Below are 19,433 nucleotides of genomic sequence, written 5' to 3'. Positions count from 1 at the left end.
CCCCTCCCAGTTACTGAGTTAACCAGACAAAAATAATGAATTTAGAGAGGAGTTGAAGGATGTAGTGAGCAGCTTCGTCTAAGCCTGTGGGTGGGAAATGTGCTCACAATGGGTCCTGCATGGATGTACTCCCCACCCTGACGCTCTTCAGAAATTGTGCTGAAGGAGAGAGCCAGTCCTTCTGTGTGGTTTAAAAATGGCAGAGTCATTAGAAATGGAGGTCACCTTAGTAGCTGGTGAGGCGTGGCACCACAAGGGCTCCTGTGGTGTTGGAACTGTGCCAGGTCTTGACCTCCATGGTGGCTGAATCTTGCCAGGTGAGAAAATTGTATAGAATTTAAACTACGCACTCAGGCAAATGGGCACACATTCTGATTGTGTTATGGTGTTATACAAAGTGCTACTATTGGGGAAAACTGGGCATAGTGTCTCTGTGTTCCTCCTTTTCATCTTTATTGAAATATAGTTCATGTACTCATATTCACCCACTTGAAGTGTACTGTGCAGGGGTGGTCAGTGCACTCACGGCATCAATTTTAAAACATTTTCATCACCCAAAGAGACCGGATCACTGAAAATCTTGTGAATGATTGTTTTTTTATTGATTTGTTTTTAATTTTTTGGCCGCGCTGCGTGGCTGGTGGCATCTTATTTCCCTGAGCCCGGATTGAACCCATGCCCCCTGCAGTGGAAGCATGGAGTCTTAACCACTGGACCACCAGGGAAGTTCCTGAATGATTGTTTGTATCAGCATTATTTATAACTACCAAAAAGTGGAAACAACCCAGATGTCCATCAGCTGATGGACAACACAAAATGTGGGAAATCCATATAGTGGAGTATTATTCGGCAACAAAAAGAAAGGGAATACTGATCCGTGCCACAGTGTGGGTGAACCTTGTAAACGGGATGCTGAGGGGAAGGAGCCAGTCACAAAAGATCCCAGTTGTGAGATTCTGTTGATACGAAGTGTCCAGAGCAGGTGGTTCCATTGAGACGGGAAGCAGATCACTAGTTGCTGGGTCCCAGGCCTCTTGGCTGGCCTGTTCTTTCCTGTTCATTACTACTGTGATTCACTCTATAGTAAGTTCCGTCCTGTCATTGTCACCCCTGTCCCTCCCGCACTGGCGGGGGCGGCGCCTTCCCCGCTGCACCCAGTGCGAGTTCCCCGACCCGTCTGTCTCCAGCCCAGCTGCAGCTCCAGCAGGTGGCGCTGCAGCAGCAGCAGCAGCAGTTCCAGGCACAGCAGCAGGCGGCGCTGCAGCAGCAGCAGCAGCAGCAGTTCCAGGTGCAGCAGAGTGCCATGCAGCAGCAGTTTCAGGCTGTGGTGCAGCAGCAGCAGCTCCAGCAGCAGCAGCAGCAGCAGCATCTGATCAAGTTGCATCATCAGAACCAGCAGCAGGTACTAGACGCCATCGTTCTGGACCCTGGCCTTCTCCAGGGCCCCTGAGCCTGGGACGAGAATGAGTGGGCCTACTGTGTGCCGGGGGATGGATCAGGTGGCTCCTGGTGCAGGCAGTTCATGTGAGAGTCTGCCCAGGCCAGAGTGAGGCTACCCTCCACTCGTAGCACGGCCTGGACCACCCCGTGGGTGTGTGTCCTCTGAGCACACGCAGGCCTCCTGACCTGTCCCTGAGTGTTCCAGTGTCTGGACGCGGCACTAATCGATCCCTGCCTAGTGTCCCGCAGGGGTGGCCATGTCACATTAGGAGCCCTGCTTACAAGAAAACCTTTTCTCACGCACATGCTCTGCAGTCAACGCCCTGATGGGTTAAGCGTCTTTTGTCAGGCCTGTTGTGGGTTAAGGGAGGTAAGCCCTGAAGGACCCGCTGCTCTTTCCCACCTGCTCCAGGCCTTGGCTTATGCCTGCTTTTCCCGAGGCCCCACCTGGATCTTGGAAGCCCCTCTCCCAGGGCTGACAGTGAATCTTCAGTCGCGCTTTTTTTTTTTTTTTTTTTGCGGTACGCGGGCCTCTCACTATTGTGGCCTCTCCCGTTGCGGAGCACAGGCTCCGGACATGCAGGCTCAGCGGCCATGGCTCACGGGCCCAGCCGCTCCGCGGCATGTGGGATCTTCCTGGACCGGGGCACAAACCCGTGTCCCCTGCTTTGGCAGGCGGACTCTCAACTGCTGCGCCACCAGGAAAGCCCCAGCCCCACTTTTCCTCCTCATCCTGAGCCTGGTCCTGTGACCATTCTAGGGACCAAACAGGCATCCCTGGAGAGGCTTTGGAGATCTGCGGTCAGCTGAACCTTGCCCGACTTCTCTGGGTCTGCGCCTATATGTGACCCCTTACCAAGCCCTCCAGACCCTTCCCTGGACCCTTCCTTTGTCCTCTCAGGCCTAGAGATGGGCCAGCATCTGGTGACCAGGGCACAGGTGCACGCTTGGTGCCCTCGGTGTCCCTCTGTCTCCCGGGAGAGCATCCTGGGCAGACTTCCCAACACAGGATTCCAAGGCCGGAGAGGTGATGGGTGCTGCTTGTTCCACCCCAGATGCAGCAGCAGCAGCAGCAACAACTACAACGGATGGCACAGCTGCAGCTGCAGCAACAGCAACAGCAGCAGCAGCAGCAGCAGCAGGCTTTGCAGGCCCAGCCGCCAATACAGCAGCCCCCAATGCAGCAGCCACAGCCTCCCCCCTCACAGGCCCTGCCCCAGCAGCTGCAGCAGCTGCATCACCCGCAGCACCACCAGCCACCACCACAGCCCCAACCGCCAGTGGCCCAGAACCAGCCATCGCAGCTCCCGCCTCAGTCACAGACACAGCCTTTGGTGTCGCAGGCTCCGGCCCTCCCTGGACAGATGCTGTATGCCCAGCCGCAGCTGAAACTCGTGAGTAGCCAGGGCTCGCACAGCCGGGGCTCTTCTGGCGTCTCCTGTGCTGTAGGCGGTCTCTGGGGCGCCCTGGCTGTAGATGGAAGGTCCTCTTCTTCCAGCACCAGGACTCAGGTGGCCCTGGCCCCTGCCGGCCCGCACATCCAGATCAGCAAGGGTGTGTGCATTCCGCCAGCTGCTGCATCCAGTGTGCGACACCCCTGCTCCCGTGTGGCACCTTGTCTTCCGAGCAGCATGGCTGATTCGGTGGTAGCCACAGGCATTGTAAGATTGTGGATGATTAGATGGATGACAACATCCATCTTCTCACTGTTGGGGGGGGGCAGTGTACCACCTCCCCGGGCGTCCACGGTGGTCTGCTGACCACTCAGTTCTGTTCTGAGCAGAGATCATGACCGTATTTTTGAGGGGTGTATTGATGTAAAATACTGTTATTTTCAGTCTTATGCATCTGTGTAAAAGCAGAACCAATCAGTGACATTTACATGAAAGACAAAATATTGTACTGAGTCAAGGGTAGCTGTGTCAAGGGGCCATTTAAATGTTTTTTCAACTCACTTCCTTGGTTTTTGTGGCCTTTTCTATTTGCTGTTCATTGGGTGAAGTGGGGATATGGGCCACACCTGAATCGAGTAGTGGCTGAATAGTAAGCCCCACAGGTGCAGGCTGGAGATCTGGGGAGGGTCTTGAGGAGGGTCACACCTGTCACCTGGTTTCCTTTGAGGAGTCAGGGCTCAGAGTGGGGTTCTCGTAGACCATCAGCGTGCTCTGCTTGCTGCGGTAGCTGGTGGTGACGGCTGTGTTGTGGTGTCCCATTGGGGCAGGCGTCTCGCCAGGAGAGACAGGGCTCAGTTGTGCTGACTCAGAGCCAGGCTGGCGTGGACACTTTTGATGAGCCGTGGGATAAGGGACAGCCAGTAGCGGGATATCAGCCAGGGAAGTGGTGGCAAGCCCATCCCCCTTCTCAAGGAGAGCTTAGAGACTCCGGCTCCCACAGACAGACGTGGAGGTGCTCTGCCCTGTGCCCTGGTGGCTCCAGATTGCTGCTCCCTTCCTCCTCAGGTCCGGGCTCCGATGGTGGTGCAGCAGCCGCAGGTGCAGCCCCAGGTGCCGCAGGTGCAGCCCCAGGTGCCACCGCAGACAGCAGTGCCGACGGCTCAGGCCTCCCAGATAGTGGGTCCCGGAGTCCAGGTGAGGGCCCAGAGCCAAGGCTCTGGAGGCGCCGGCCAGTGCATGTCCCCCGCGCTATGGTGAGGGTCCTGGTTGGATCAGGGCCTGTCCCTGGGGACCTTGGGTGGAAGCCCCGCCCGGCCGTGTCTGGGCCCCCGGCTTCACAGGGCACAGGCTGTTCCCACCTCCCGTGATGCCCCACATCTTCCCTCTTCCCTTCTCCTCCAAGAGGGCATTGGTGAGAGCATCACGATCTCTTCTTACCTCAGCCCTGAGCATGGGGCTGGGGGGATAGTAGCTCTCTAGAAATTGGGAAGAGCACGAGGACGGTGGCATGTGGCTCTGGTGGTCAGCACAGACTTGTGCCATGGCCCCTTGCCCTGCTGACTTGCAGGGCTCACCCCTGTGTGGCACGTGTGGCACATGTGGCCCAGGTCCACCATGCCCACCCTCCGCAAATCAGATGTCGATGGGATGGAGGAGACCTTCCGGCCTTGCCTAGTAGAGGCCACAGCCTCCTTGGTGTCTGGGGTGGGAGGCTGGGCCTCATGACTTCTCCATAGACGCCCCCCTCACCTATGTCCAGTCCCCGGCCTTGGTTCCTCCTGTCTCCACCCAGCAGTGGCAACACTGATAGTCTGGCTCAGAAGAGCGTTGGCTTTAGACAGAGCCGATGTGGTGAGACCCCAGGGGCGACCCGGCCACCCCGGTGCTGTGCGGCACTGGGCTGCCGTGCTGAGTGTCCCTGCCAGCTCCTGCCCTGCTCACTCCCCGAGTCCGTTGAGCTCCCTGTCTGGGGCACTGGACCGTGTGGTAAGCACTGCTGGGATGCCGTGTGTTCCCTTAGCATTGGCGGGAGGCTCAGAAATGGTCCTTCCTGGTCCCCGCCACATGGCTGAAGTCCGTGGGAAACACACCGCTGAGGGGAACTGTGGCGTTTGGAGGTAGCTCTTGGTCACTGCGCCACATCACCAGCTTGCCCACCTGTGGTATTATGTGCAACAAACCACGGACATCATGTCTGTAGCTGGGGCAGGGCTGGAGGCCTTGTATGACAATGTTGGCGTCCTCTGCCACCACCCTGTGTGTCCCAGCCTTGTCCCCAGGCCTCCTGGGGCTCTCTGCTCTCGGTGTCCTGTGCGGAGTGTGGTCAGAGTTGGGATGGCAGCAGCGGCATGGAGTGACCGCCCAGCCGGTGGAAGCCGCTGCCCTTGCTGCCTCTCAGGTCTGGTAGGAGAGTGGGAGGCTTGGCCCTCTGACCTGGCAGCTTCCATCCTGAAGCAGAACTTCCCTTTTCACCCCAGTTCTTGGTGTTTGGGAAGCGAGCAGCCGAAGAGTTGCCGTCTTCCAATGGTCCAGGCCCCACCTGCTGGTTCGTAGGCTTCTCGCTTGGGTAGGTGGACTCCCTGCAGCTTCCTGGGCGCCCATCACTCTCCTGCAGTGGCCGAGGGGGATGCGCTCCATTCCCCATGCCAACCCCTTGGCTGTGCTTCCCTTCCTGGTAGTCACATGCCTTTGCTTCTGCTGGAGGTCCCAGTCCAGCCCGCGTGGGGCTTGGCCGTGGGCTTGATCACCTTGAGGGTAACCTTGATTTGTAACCTTCTGCCCCCTCGTGGAGCACGGAGGGCTGACAGCCGGCAGGGCTGAGGCAGGCGTGGGCTCTTCTCCCCAGGTGGGGACTCGGGTAGCTGGGTGGGGAGGAGGCGCCACCACTCATACCTGCAAGCGGGTTTGATTTTCTGAGGATGTACCTTCAGGGTTTATGGGAGGGGTGTCCACCCCATCCTGAGTGAGAGGCCAGCCTTGGGCAGAGTGGAAATGAGGCCTCACCCTGCCTGCGGGGCCGCACTGTGGGTTCCCACGTCTGGCGCAGGTATGTGTGGGGTGCTCGTGCAGGTCCCTGGGGGCCAGTTGGCTGCCTTACTGTGTGGATCTAGCAGCAGTGGGGTTCCCAGGGTGCAAGGAGACCCCTGAGGGAGAATCTCTGGATTCACAGCCTTTTTTTGCAACCTCGGTGGCAACAGTGGACAAGACAAGGCTACAGATATTCTGACCCTAAAACTAGAAAACAGGTGGTGGCTGTAGAAGGTGGGAGAGGTTGAGGGGAGTATAAGCAAGGGAAGCATTTCAAGCGGGAGAGCCTGCTTGGCTTCTTTTCTTTCCGGTTCTCTAGGATTTTGTGTGTGGCTTCTTTCTTTTTCACGTTACAATAGAAGTAAAAGGTTGTCCTGTAATTAGAGTCCCTTGGTCAGTGTTGCCTTCCGTGGCTGTGTGCTGTTCCTCTTATGAACGTATCCTGCTGTCCTTAATTATTGTCTTGTTCTCGGATCCTGAGGTTACTTCTGGTTTTTTGCTGTTAGCCGTGGTGCATGGCAGGTCCTGGACCGTTTGCTGACATTTCCCAGAGTGACTCACGGGGGCATTTTGAGGCTCTCGATCGTACCAGCTGGTCACCTACCAGGAGGTCGACACATACGTGCGGGGCCCACGCATTTGACCTCAGAACACGGGGTCCAGTGTTGCAGTGTGTGAAAGAGGTGCTGGGATGGGGGCCCAGGTGGCGGCCCCCAGGCCTGGTCTCTCAAGTCTGCCCTCTCAGAGCAGAGGAGGGGGGCCTCATTGTGCGCTTGGTGGTGCTGGGGCCTGATGGGTGGTGGGGCTCACAGCCCAGGCTGGAGTTTGGGATTTGGGTGTTTCAGGAAAATCAGTGAACACTGTTCTGTATGCCTGACTCTGACATTAACTTGTGTAGATGAGAGAGATGTCCCTGTCACATCCCTGTCCAGCGGGGCGCTGGACTAGGACTCAGCGCGAGAGCCACACCCCATGATGGCAGGTGAAAACCAGGACAGGATGCGTCTCCATTTCCCAGCAGCCCCTGTGCTTTGGTCTTCCTGCTTCCTGTTCTTCCAGCATTCGGAAGCTTAGCTGTCATTCTTACGTTACAGACCCCCTTCCCTGATGTGTGTGTGTGGAACAGTGTGTGGAATGGGCTGAGCACACCCTGCGCCCCCTCCTCTCCCACTGGGCCCTCCACCATGGCCGCTCGGGGCCTCCCTGGGCGGGTGTGTGTTGGGAGGAGGAGTCGTGGCCTGGCTCGTCCAATACTGTAGACGTCTGGTGTGTCTCGTTAGGATCTGTGGTCAAGAGAAAACCAGCTTTCCACCTCGGGAGCTCTGTGACCAGAAAAACAGTCCGCAGAGATCAGAGTCAAGCTTTTCATTCCTGATGACTTTGTTTCTTCTGGGAAGAAATAGCGTCTCTTTCACACCACCTGAGTGCTTCTGGGCCTCTCTTGCTCTGGAAGGAGCACTGTTGAGCTGCCACGGGGCTCACAGCTGGGCACTCCAAAGTACAGGGTGGTGCCGGCCAGCCGTGGCCTTTGGGTGCTATCAGCCACACCCCGGGTGCAGGCAGGGGAGCCCAGCACAAAGCGTGCTCCACGGACTGACGTCCCACTTAGCATCTGGTAGGGTGGGTGGTGGGCTCTTCAGGCAGCGCTCAAGTTTCGACAGACAACAGGAGAACGGCTTCCTGGCCCACACCCTGGAAGTTCTTTTGTTGGTGTGGCTGCAGGACTGTCCACTCCCAGCTCTGCATGAGGGCTGCCTCGCACCCACAGCTATTGCTGGGGTCATGTTGGCATCTGCTACTGTCTGGGTCACCCCTGGCTTGCAGTGTCTGCTGCATGCGACCTGTTGGTGAGTGTGGGACATACCTGTGATGCCAGGGGTCTCCCCGCAGACCTTTCTCCTGCCTTGGAGCCCTGCCCTGGCAGACTGCGTGGACGTCAGCACTGCCCTAGCCTCACAGATCAGCTCATCCTCCTGGGGTAGATGTTTTGTTTCCCATGGATCACCCTGCCTCCTTTCAGAACCTGGCTGGGTGGTTTTCATTTAGTTTCATCATCACATTGTGAACACATGCAGGCCCTGCTCCAGTGCCATGTCCAGCCTCGGTGTGCAGAGTGAGGGGGGCAGGCTAGAGTCAGTCTGCAGAATTGGGCAGGCTGGGAATGGAGGGTGGGGTGTGAGCTGGGCTCCAGGAAGCAGGCTCCGGAGGTGATGCTCAGTGCACAGGAGGTTGCTGGGGTGTGGGGGAAGCTCTGAGTGAAGCTGACAGGGCCTTTGGGGTGGCCCCCTGTGGCAAGCGGCTGGGCCTTTGTGCACTGTCCGCAGGCTCTGGGCAAGGCTGCTCTGCAGGGCTCATTCCGGGGCTGCTGGGCACAGGGCTGGCGGGCAGCTGTCTCCCCGAGCCGTCCGCGCTGCCAGAACTGGCATCTTGTGCCTCTCGGGTGGAAAGTAGTTACTTCCACACACCGTCGATCTTAGTCCTGGGTGTGTGATTTCCTCCCTCTGCGTTCTCGGATGAATATGGCATTGTCCTAGTGATGACAGCGGGATGGGGACCCCGCTGTGTCCGCCCTGATGAGGACTGCAGGGAGAGCCTGCCGTGCAGAGAAGGGAGCACGATGCCAAGCCGCTCCCCTCTCCCCTCTCCCAGTGGGGTCTGCTGGTCCCACAGGGGCTGCTCGGCTGCCAGACCACAGAACCCCAGGCCAGGTGTGCTGGCAGGGGTGACAAGGGGAGGCTTTGCTCCCGTCAGGCAGGCACAGGTGGGACACAGAACAAGATGGAGGCGTCCCCACTGCCCTGCAGCTGGGCTTGACCTTGGTGCTGTCAGAGCTGGGGCTGCCTGTGGCCTGAGGGGTCTTGTTGAGGTTTGTGGGACGGTCCTGCCTGTCATAGAGCGCAGCCCTCACTGCCCTCCCATGCCCACAGGCTCCCACACTCACGAGGCAGGGACCTGGGGGTGTCCCATCGCAGCCCAGAAGCCCCCGCCAGGAGCAGAGGGCCACCCAGCCCGGCCCTTCTGCCAGCGTCTTGGTCACTGTGTGTTTGCGTGGGCACCCACAGGTGGGGGCGTGTGCCCGTGTTTGTATTTGAGAGGCGGGGTATCAGAGAAAGACCAGGGTGTATGGCGAGGCTGCAAGAGAGAAGGGGCTTGTGAGTGGGGAGTGTGGGGGGGGGGCGTGGGGCGGGTGAGCAGGCTGAACCCCTCCCCCTCCAGGTCAGCCAGAGTGGCCTCACCATGCTGTCGTCACCGTCGCCGGGCCAGCAGGTGCAGACCCCGCAGTCGATGCCCCCTCCCCCCCAGCCGTCCCCGCAGCCCGGCCCACCCAGCTCACAGCCCAACTCCAACGTCAGGTAGGCCTGGCCCGTGCCCCTCCCCACTTGGCTTGCAGGCCCAGGCTCATGGCCGCGCTCCCTTTCGCTCTGCACAGCTCCGGCCCTGCCCCGTCCCCCAGCAGCTTCCTGCCCAGCCCTTCGCCGCAGCCCTCCCAGAGTCCGGTGACGGCGCGCACCCCGCAGAACTTCAGCGTCCCCTCCCCAGGACCTTTGAACACGCCTGGTAAGTCGGACCCAAGGCGGGCACAGTCCGGGGCCCTGCGAGGTGAGGGGCTGACGACCCTTCGTGGGCTGGGGCCGTGCTCACTGGGCCGTGTCCCGCAGTGAACCCCAGCTCCGTCATGAGCCCCGCGGGCTCGAGCCAGGCCGAGGAGCAGCAGTACCTGGACAAGCTGAAGCAGCTGTCCAAGTACATCGAGCCCCTGCGCCGTATGATCAACAAGATCGACAAGAACGAAGGTGGGGGCCGGGCGGGCGGGCCGGGGGCAGGGCCTGCAGACGCCCAGGCCCTTGTCTGAGTGCCTCCTTCTGCCCCAGACAGAAAAAAGGACCTGAGTAAGATGAAGAGCCTTCTGGACATACTGACAGACCCCTCCAAGCGGTGAGCTTTGCCCCTAGGCCCATGGGGGGAGGTGGTGCTGCGCCCACACCTCACAGAGGGTCCCCAGCTGCTTGGCTGGCCTACCCTGTGGCCCTCAGAGCCCTGCCTCACTGGGCTACTGGCCTTGATGGGCTTCAGTCTGACCTGCAGCCCTGCCCCTGATTTGCTGGTGGCCTTGGGCAAGTGACTGTTTCTTAGTTACCCCATCTGCAAAAGGGGCAGCTGAGCTCGAAAGCGCTGGCTGTGGGAGGGAACTGGGACGGCGTCTGAGAAGCACTTGGAAGGCAGAGGACACGCACTCATGTCCTTTCCCTTGCCCACTGGCCGTGGGGCTGCTGAGCACCAGAGCTCAGCCAGCGCCACCTCCTGTGCATGGACTGGCCTTGGGATTCCTGCCCTCTCCCCAGGCCTTGGCTCAGGCCAGGCTCCCCTTCCAGAACGTCCTCCCTGTTCTGCTCATCTGGGCAGAATGCTGGGCACTGAGGAGTGGGCCTGTTGGCGGTGGACGGCCCTCCAGGCCCTCATTGGGGTCATCGGGATGGGGGGCAGGGGCCTGGCCTCTGTCTTTCCCCTTGATCCATCACGTGCGTGCTTTGTTCTGCCAGCCAGGACCAGCAGCTCCTGGGTGCGGGGCCATCTTGCCTTAGACTCTGGGTCTGGGAACAGCGGGTGGGCTGGCTGGGGTTCCTGGGGAGGGTTCTGGTGGCCCAGGCCTCAGGTCTCGCTCCATCCAGAGGAGGCCAGACGGTGAGTGGTTGAGATGAGAACATGAGAGCTGCCGGCTCCCCTGTCCTCCCACGTGGAGAGTCAGCCACATCTTCTCCCCTATAGGTGCCCTCTGAAAACGCTGCAGAAGTGTGAGATTGCCCTGGAGAAACTCAAGAATGACATGGCAGTGGTGCGTGGGGTGCTGCGGCCTGGTGGTGTTGGTAGGGTCGCAGGCATCTCTGGGGAGGTCAGGGCTCACCCCACAGTGACTCGGAACCACGAGCTAGAAGGAGCCTGCAGTCAGAGGTGGGCAGGGGACCGTGCTGCTCAGTCTGGGGACCCTGCTCAGGAGTCCTCTTCCAGGTCAGGTCTGCAGTGTGGGTGGGGTGAGAACATGGGAGAAATCAGCCTCTGGGTGCGGGCCCATGGGTGCTTCCTTCCCCCACAGGTGTGAGGGTTCTCATGCCCAAGGCCAGGCCCAGGGGGAGTAGAGTGTGTCCAGGATCAGCCATCCTTGTCTGCAGGGGTGGAGGTGGTGGGAGAGCCAGGAGGTCTGGCTGTGAGTGAGGATGAGGACCTGGGGTCTGGAAAGCCGCCCCAAGAGGGGGCTGCTGACCCTGCTGTCCTGTCCCAGCCCACGCCCCCACCTCCCCCGGTGCCGCCAACCAAGCAGCAGTACCTGTGCCAGCCACTCCTGGATGCCGTCCTGGCCAATATTCGCTCACCTGTCTTCAACCATTCCCTGTACCGCACGTTCGTGCCTGCCATGACGGCCATACATGGCCCCCCCATCACGTGCGTACTGCCCAGGGCTTGGTGGGCGGTGGGTCCTGGGCCATGGCCTGGCCAGCATGGTCAACACGGCTGCCTCCCCCAGGGCCCCGGTGGTTTGCACCCGGAAGCGTAGGTTTGAAGAGGACGAACGGCAGAGCATCCCCAATGTGCTCCAGGGGGAGGTGGCCCGGCTAGACCCCAAGTTCCTGGTGAACTTGGACCCTTCTCACTGCAGTAACAACGGCACCGTCCACCTGATATGCAAGCTGGGTGAGTGCCGGGGGTGGGGTGGATCAAGAATGAACCGTGACTGGCAGCCTCAGGCTCTGCCACTGCCCAGGACCACCTGCTCATCCCCAAGCCCCGGGCCCTCTCTGGAGCCTGCCCGCTGTCCTCCTTGGTCCCCACACGCTCCTGGCCCAGGACTCGCACTGGGGGCTGGGCCCTGAGCCTGCACACTCTCACCTCTCTCCCACGTGCAGGGAAGCCCCCTCCCTCCTGTCCAGCTGCGACTCTGCTCACCTGAGGCCCTGGGGAGACGGAGAAGCTCAGGAGTCAGGGGCCTCGGCTCTGCAGCAGCCTCACCAGAACCTCTGGGGCCTGGAGGGTGCTGTTGGGGAGCAGGGCTATGAGGAGGGGCAAGCCTGGTCACAGGTGCGGCCTTGTGTGTTGCAGATGACAAGGACCTCCCCAGCGTGCCACCGCTGGAGCTCAGCGTGCCTGCCGACTACCCTGCCCAGAGCCCACTGTGGATCGACCGGCAGTGGCAGTACGGTGGGTGACTGAGAGGACGGGCCACAAGGCTTTCCTCCACGTGCCCCTGCCCTGCTGAGGCCCCCTCTTCCCCTTCCTCCTTGGTGGGCAGGAGCAGATTGCCCCTCAGTCACATGGAAAGAGAAGTGTCTCTGACCCCATGGTGTCCCTGCAGCTCTGGGGCAGCCGTGTTCCGGGGATGAGGGGTGAGCAGGCCCAGTGGCTCCTGTGGGCCTTCTCAAGGCTGACCGGGGGGCACACATGGGAGCTTGGGCTCATGGGAACCCATCTGGGTGACAGGCCCAGAGAGACCTCGGTGATGGGAGACAGTCCCCCCGAGGCTCAGAGCTGGCATGTAGAGGACCAGGACAAGGGCCCTGAGGCCGCCCTGAGGCTCCAGACCATTTTGTTCCAGCTCTCCACTGGCACGCGGAGCTGGCACCCCTGGTCCCTGGGCTGGGTGGGGCGGGCCAGGGTCCTGGCAGAGAACACAGCGCTCATGGCCGGCCGCTCTGCTGCAGACGCCAACCCTTTCCTGCAGTCGGTGCACCGGTGCATGACCTCGCGGCTGCTGCAGCTCCCTGACAAGCACTCGGTCACGGCCCTGCTCAACACCTGGGCCCAGAGCATCCACCAGGCCTGCCTCTCAGCCGCCTAGCCGCCACCGCCACTGCATCTCCGGCTGCCTGCCCTCCAGGGACCGTGGGGCAGCCGGCAGCCTCGTCGGGGCCCCGTGTCGGACATTTCTAGATGCTGGCTTCCTTAGAGAGCTTGGGCTTAGGTTAACTTTCCTGCTTTTATCTTCTGCCTTGGGGACCTGCCAAACATTTCCCACACTTGGACAGGACTGGGACAGGCAGCTGGCTGCTTCCTCCAGGAGCCAGGCATGCCCCCGGCCCTGTGCTCCTCAGGCTACTATCCCCGCAGCCTCTGCAGGGCCCGTGTCCTTCCTCGGGAACTCAGGGTCCTGTGTGAGCCTCTTGCGTGTGCGCCAGAAAGCTCTTCTACCGTTTCCACAGGGGAACGTGCAGGACATAGGAAACCCTTAAAACATGCAGAATTCCTTGATCACGGTTTTGGGTTGAGATCGTGCCACCGTTGGCATGTGGGGCACGCCACAGGGAAGCTCCAGGATCCGGGGGCGCTGACTGCAGCTCGAGGGAAGGTCTGTTTGTGGCTGTGGGTCCCCGGCCACCGGCCGGGCCTCATACCTCATGATCCTTCTCATTCTAGCCCTGGGAGTCCGCTCAGCACTGTGGAGGCACCCGGGAGCAGGGGTGTCTGGGTGGATCTTGTTCCTGGCGCCGTGCCCACTGGTTAGGCACTTAGGCCCACTCGGGTTAGGATGTTGTCCTTGGGACCCAGCGTCTTAAGAACCCTCCAGACAGTTGAGGGCTCCTGACGGGGTGCCAGCCGGCCCTCTGGCGATGAGAGGTTCCCCCCTTTTGTATGTGCATTACCGTGTCTTCTGTGGTTCTTATAATAAATTTATTATTCCTGTGTTTGTCATGAATTTGTCACTGTGTCCCCCCTCTCTGCAAGTCAGGGGCCCTCCATCCAGTGAAGGGCACTGTCAGGGCTGAGCCAGGTCCCCCACCTCGGGGATGGCCACCGATGCCCAGACGTGCCTGTCCTGGTTCACCCCCAGGTTCCCTGCTGCCCAAAGCAGAAGCGGCAGAGATCGGCACTGAGGACATGGCCGGTTGGGCCAGGAGGACTGTCCTGCCAGGCAAGGGTCTGCGCTGAAGCTGCTGTTCTGGCGATTGAGGGGGTGGTGTGAGGCCATTGCAGGGTGGGGCCCAGTGTACAGGAGAGGACCTTCTCCCGTGGCCATGGCTCTAGCCGTCCACGGAGGAAGGCAGGCTGGGTGGGGCCGCTCACTAGCTGTGTTCGTCAGTGGACACAGGACAGTGTCTTGCCTACATGCCGGGAAGGCAGCCCCCTGCACTCCAGGAAGAGTGTGCAGGCTGTCCCGGAGCTTGTTTTCTTACAGGGCAGCCGCAAGGCCCTAGCAAGCAGGGTGACTGCCCAGCAGGCCCTGCCCATGGCAGGGAGCAGAGCTAGGGGCGCTCAGGGCAGCAGTGCCTGATGGCCAGTGAGGAACAAGACTCACAACAGGGAGAAACGAGCTTTATTTCCAGTCTTCGACAGGTAGGCTCATGCTTATTTCATAATGCACACGTGTGTGTAAGTGCAGAAATACCAAGCAAAGAAATAAACAGTTCTTCAGCCCTGAAACCACGTACTTTATCTGCCGTGGGTTTGGCTGGTCTGGAAGTTAGGCTGGCGTAAACGTACTGGGATTCTTTGGAAGTGCTACCTGAGGGTGAGTGGTCATGGGTCTGGCACTCAGAGCACCGAGTAGTGCAGCCACCGGCTCTGCACTGCCTGCAGCCGTCTCTGCCGCTCGGCAAAGTTGCTCTTGAGGCTCCGCTTCAGTGCGGGCAGGATGGCGCACTCCGCCATGGGCGCCAGGCTCAGGATCAGGCTGGGGGACAGGGGTGGGGGGGGTCACTGCGGACGCCCTCCCCGGCCCTGTGACCCCTGGGCTCAGAGGCTGCCTACCTCCTGTGCCAGTAAGACTCACCATTTCTTAGAGACGCCCCTGGTGGCGACCTTGGGGAGCAGCATGGCCCCCGGGTGCAGAGCCTCCTGGTCCCTGGGGAGGGACGAGTCAGCCGTGAGCCCCAGACAAGCAGGCCCCGTTGTGACCCAGTGGGCCGCATGGGGCACTTACTTGGGAGAACCGGGCCTGGCCTCCTCGAGGGCAGCCCTGTGTCTCTGGCTCCTTTCTAGGAGGGACTTGAGGTGTTGCAGCTGGAAGGCAGGGAGAAGAGGCACGGTGGGTGGGGCTGCGGGGGCCCCGGGGCGCCCTGCAGCCGAGCCTCACCTCTTGGGCCTGCAGGAGGTTGGCATTCCACAGCTGGCGGATGACCACTTCGCACTGCTGGAGTGTGGCGGGCTTGCACAGGTGCAGGGGCAGTCTCATCGCGGGGGGCACCCCTGGCACCTGCTTGCCCTTGTGCAGGCTGCCGGCCACCGAGGTGGCTGCTGGATTAGAGCTCTCCACTTTGTCTCTGAAACAGCCATTAGAGCAGACCAGAGGCGGCCTACCGGAGGTGATCTCTCACACCCCCTCTCGGGGCAGCACCTGCTCCAGCGTGAGTAAGAGGGTCATCTCCACGGCCTCCTGGGGCCCTGGCTCCCTTCTGCCTACCAGGGTGCTCCAGGCACCAGGTGGCAGGGGTGGGTCTCTGGGGCTGGCTATGACCCGGGCCCATCACTTCCTCCCCCCTCAAGGTACACTGAAGAGTCAGATGTGGTTTGAGCTGCCTGGCTGCCCTCAGTCCTGACCACAAACCCAGGGTGCTGGTGGAGGGGGGAGCCTAAAGACTGCAGAGAAGCAGGAGCCTGGCCTGCTGGTGGCACTACCCAGGGGACAATAGGGTCCCTTCTTCGGATGCAAAGTCCAGGCTCACTGCTGCTTCCCAGGAAGTCCCAGGAACTCAGGGACTGGTCCTGCTCTGGTCTGCTGGCCCTGTGCCTTCCAGAGGCCAGCACAGCTCCCAGGGTGGAGCCCAAACCTGACTCAGGGTTCTCTTGGCAAAAAGCAAGCTAATGTGGAGGCCAAGTTACTTTGTTTCTGTGCTTTGAGAGAATGCTTTAGGGGCTGCTGCTGGCCCCTCTTGCGGGCTCAGGTCAGCACAGGGACCGTGCAGGACCCCCAGGGGAGAGGAGAAGGCAGGGTCCACCAGATGGGCAAGCCCGGCTTTCACGAGCTTGCTTCCCTCTGAAGACCTGCCCGTTTGGAAGGGCAAAGCAATTGGCTGGTTCCAGGGTGTGAACCTGCTGAATGCAACCCTGTCCCGTGGGGCTCACGGAGCCTTACTTGGCCAGCCCCTGTGCCCCGAGGGCTTTGTCCACCCTGCTGCTGTGAAGCAGGGCAGCAACCAATGGCTCCTCCTCCAGGTCCAACTTCTGGGGAACGTCAGCTTTCGAGTCTTGCTTCTTAGAGGAGGTGCGCTGGGACCTGGCCTTGCCTTGCGAGTTGGCTGAGGGTCAGACTCAGACAGGGCCAGTCACTGGGCATCAGTCAGCTGTATGCACCCAAGGGGCCCCACCCCTGCATCAGTTTCCTCTGTAAAGGGGAGATGGTAATGGCCTCCCTCTGAGGGCCGCCGGGAGGCAGATGCGGGAGTAGGGTGAAGCGTGTGGGTGCCTGGATGCTCTGAAGCGGACGCAGTGGTGGAGGTGGCTCCCCGAGCAGCTGAAGTGCGGAGAGCCCCACACACCCCGTGGGGCAGTCTCCTCACGGGCCTCGGTAAAGGCCGGGGTGGGGTAGCCAGCAGCTGTTCCCTGACTTTGAACCCCATTTCGGGCAAAATGAAACGGAAGGAAAGGTCTGGGTAGCCCAGCCTGTGCAGGTCTGCTCTCCCGGGATGAGGCCCCTCACTCAGCAAAAATGCCACAAATCCAGCCTCTGTAGGAGGGCCAGCGCACCCACGTCCTGTCTGCTCTGAGGGACACAGTGAGCAGCAATGAAGACCACTCGGGGCTCCTCTGTCACACGCTCTGCCTGACTCATGCCCCACACTGACCATCTTGCCTTGGCAGCCAAGCCTGTCCTGCTTTTGTGGCCTGTCCTCAGGCCTCCCTCCAGCCGACCCACTAACCTGTCCCCTGGCCTCAGCTCCCTCCTGGAGGTTTCAGCTCACAGGGCACCGGGGGACCCTCCTTGGTCCCTCAGCTACCCCTTAACCCCCAAGCCCATGGGGACTGGCAGAGGCGCTCCCCCGAGGTCTGCCCCACGGAGGACCACCGTGGGCTTTCAGCATTCGGCTCAGCACCCCACTTGCCGTTTCAGGCCCAGGGGCCCTGAGGTCTGTACCTGCTCTTCCCCCACCCTGAGCACAGAGGTGCTGGTGTGCTCACCTGACACCACTGTATTCGAGATGGACTTGTTGGACTGAAAGCTGGAACTGGAGATGCTGCCTGTGGGGGCTGCTTGGGGTCAGCAGAAGGTGGCAGCAACGAGGCTCCCATCCCTGCAGGTCTCAGCGCTTCTGCACGGCTGCTGTGGCTGAAGGGCCAGGCCCACCTGTGCCCGCCTCCTGGCTCTGCAGGTCCCAGCCCTCCCCCACACTCTGGTGAGGCAGCCCCAGACACCGCCAGTGCCAGAGGGAGCCAGGGCCATGGGGCTGGGGACGGAAGAAGCAGTGGGACCTGAATGGGAGCACGCCCTCTCTCGAGGTCCCATCAGGGGACCCCTGACACTACGTGCCCACATCAGCTCGCTGGAGCTGTGCCACCCCACTGGAGAAGGGCCCTCACCACCCCATCCTCTGCGTATCTCCCAGGAAGAGAACCCTGGGCACACCCCAGACTGGGGCATTCCAGGCGGGCACCACTCACCACTCAGACCACCTCCCGATGTCAGACCTGGTCCCAAAAGTAAGAGGGGAGGGGAGCCCAAGACTCGACCTGGTTGTTCCCAGGCTGGGCTAGGGGACAGGCAAGGTGAGTGGGCCACAGGTGATGACATGCCCCCATGGTTGCTGTGGAGATGACAGGGAGGACCCTGGAAGGAGTGTGCCCAGAGCTTCCTGCCCCAAGGCCAAAGGGACCAGGGGTTGGGGCTGGGGCTGTGCTGGGGAAGCCTGGGGCAGCAGTCCAAGTGAAACCTCACCAGGATAGTGAGGCCAGGGCTGGGGAGGGGTGAACCTGTGCAGCCCCCTGCCCCCCAGCTGCTCTGTCCACTGCCCCTGCTGCACAGAACTCAGGCTTTGGGGTCCCCAAGAGTGGCACTTGCTGTGCTTGGGTGCATGAAGTCACCCAGACCATGGCTGGGAGCGGTCTGGCTGCCCACGCCCCCTCCCCACTGGGATAATTCGCGTGGGCATAGGCCGTCTGGGGGGCCTGCTCTTGAGGGCAGTAGCTTCCCATCAGGCACCTGTGGGCCTGTCTTACCTTTCTTCTGCGGCTTCTGATTCATGATTAGCTTGTAGTGAAGATCTGAAGACAAGCACGGGCCCTCCTCATGGCTACTCTGAGAAAAGAAGCTTTGCTTTCCCTGCCCACTTCTCCTTGCTGAGCCCCTGAGAGACCCTGCTCCATGGACCAAGCCTTTGCCTTGGCACCCTCGGGTCGGTGATGCCTCTGGCTGCTCCCTGAGCCAGAGCCCCTGTGTGAGAGCCTCTCCAGGAACCCATTCCTCCATCCGTGACGTCTACAGAGCAGTCTCTGCCATGCGGGGCCTGGGCTCCAGGGCGACAGAGGCGAGTCAGGATGACCCAGGTGTCAGGGATCGTTCTGGGGCCCTGGATCTGGGTGTGCTTAGTTTGTGAAAATTCATTAAGCTAGATACGCGTAATTTGGGGGTGTGTTTCACTTCTACAAAAGTTTTTCAAAGGAGGCCGCCTGACCCTGCCTGGAGAGGAGAAGCGGGCCGGGTTACCTTCGGGAATGGCGCGGCCAGACCCGCCCCCCGCAGTTGGCTTTGGTGCTGGGGCGGGGAGCCGAGCCCCGAGTGGCCGGGGTGGGACTTGCGGCCCTGCGTCCTCCCTCAGCCTTCGTGCGCCGTCTGGGCGCCGTCTGAGGCAACGCCCGCGGCGCCGCCCGCCTCACCCTTGTTTTCCCTCTTCAGGTGCTCGATCTCCTCGTGGAGCTTGACCAGCGTCTCCGAGTGCTGCTGCTGCAGGAACTGCAGCCTCTTCTCCAGGTCCAGCGCCCGCTTCTGCGCCTCGCTGAGCCCAACCGGCGCGCCGTGCTGCCCGGGGTACGGAGGGACCGCGGGCAGGCGCGGGCGCAACGCGCCCCGGGAGCCCGGGATCCCCGAGCTGGGGGGGCCGCAGCCCGGCCGCCACCCCCGCCGCGCTCATGTAGCCGCCTCCGCTGCGGACGCACGGCCACTCGGTGGCCCGTCTACCGATGCTCAGCTCGGCGTCGCCATGGAAACGGGCGCGCCCCGCAGGGGGGCTTTGCGTGCTACGGGGCGGGGCCGGGGCAGGGCTTGGGCGCCGGGGCAGGGCGGGGCGCCTGAGGGGCGAGGCTTGGGTACCCGGGACAAGGTGTGCGGTGGGGCGGGGCCTGGGTGATACGCCTGACTTAATTGGATGGCATCCTCTGACTTAAACCACAGAGAATCGTCTGCCTTTACAGGTCTTAATATTTAGTTTTGTTCACTGCTTGTGGGGTTTTTTGGCTTTTTATAATATTTTTTGATGTGGACCATTTATTTTTAAAGTCTTTGTTGAATTTGTTACAATATTGTCTCTGTTTTTTGTTTTTTGGCTCCGAGGCATGTGGGCTTTTAGCTCCCCAACCAGGGATTGAACCCGCACCCCCCGCATTGGAAGGAGAAGTCTTAACCGCTAGACTGCCAGGAAAGTCCCACTGGTTGTG

General features: G+C 61.0%; 2 protein-coding genes across 5 annotated transcripts in view; one reads left to right on the top strand and one right to left on the bottom strand.

The window, feature by feature from the left end:
- Nucleotides 1-13,534, top strand: part of MED15 (mediator complex subunit 15) — a 61,467-nt gene extending 47,933 nt beyond the window's left edge. For 2 of the 4 annotated variants that reach the window (XM_082668111.1, XM_082668109.1), the window contains 12 exons: nucleotides 1,188-1,402; nucleotides 2,496-2,834; nucleotides 3,900-4,028; nucleotides 9,078-9,214; nucleotides 9,292-9,419; nucleotides 9,521-9,655; nucleotides 9,734-9,797; nucleotides 10,629-10,695; nucleotides 11,140-11,300; nucleotides 11,383-11,549; nucleotides 11,955-12,053; nucleotides 12,554-13,534. In XM_082668111.1, coding sequence (XP_082524237.1) covers nucleotides 1,188-1,402; nucleotides 2,496-2,834; nucleotides 3,900-4,028; nucleotides 9,078-9,214; nucleotides 9,292-9,419; nucleotides 9,521-9,655; nucleotides 9,734-9,797; nucleotides 10,629-10,695; nucleotides 11,140-11,300; nucleotides 11,383-11,549; nucleotides 11,955-12,053; nucleotides 12,554-12,690 — 1,778 coding nt within the window. In that variant the 3' untranslated portion in view covers nucleotides 12,691-13,534. The remainder of the gene's footprint in view (nucleotides 1-1,187; nucleotides 1,403-2,495; nucleotides 2,835-3,899; nucleotides 4,029-9,077; nucleotides 9,215-9,291; nucleotides 9,420-9,520; nucleotides 9,656-9,733; nucleotides 9,798-10,628; nucleotides 10,696-11,139; nucleotides 11,301-11,382; nucleotides 11,550-11,954; nucleotides 12,054-12,553) is intronic. The other 2 variants (XM_082668112.1, XM_082668110.1) reach the window with 1 other exon arrangement.
- Nucleotides 13,535-14,381: 847 nt separating this feature from the next.
- Nucleotides 14,382-18,916, bottom strand: CCDC74B (coiled-coil domain containing 74B; the record flags this gene model as incomplete). The annotated part of the gene is given in 9 exon segments (XM_082667810.1): nucleotides 14,382-14,520; nucleotides 14,620-14,765; nucleotides 14,769-14,849; nucleotides 14,923-15,109; nucleotides 15,922-16,084; nucleotides 16,965-17,024; nucleotides 18,000-18,044; nucleotides 18,657-18,876; nucleotides 18,878-18,916. Coding segments are annotated over 9 exon segments (1,074 nt in total). The 5' UTR covers nucleotides 18,911-18,916.
- Between the last annotated feature and the right edge of the window lie 517 nt (nucleotides 18,917-19,433).

This window comes from Grampus griseus (genome assembly GCF_964374135.1).
Source record: "Grampus griseus genome assembly, chromosome: 12".
Classification (NCBI taxonomy): domain Eukaryota; kingdom Metazoa; phylum Chordata; class Mammalia; order Artiodactyla; family Delphinidae; genus Grampus; species Grampus griseus.
This window is presented reverse-complemented; position numbering and strand designations above follow the sequence as displayed.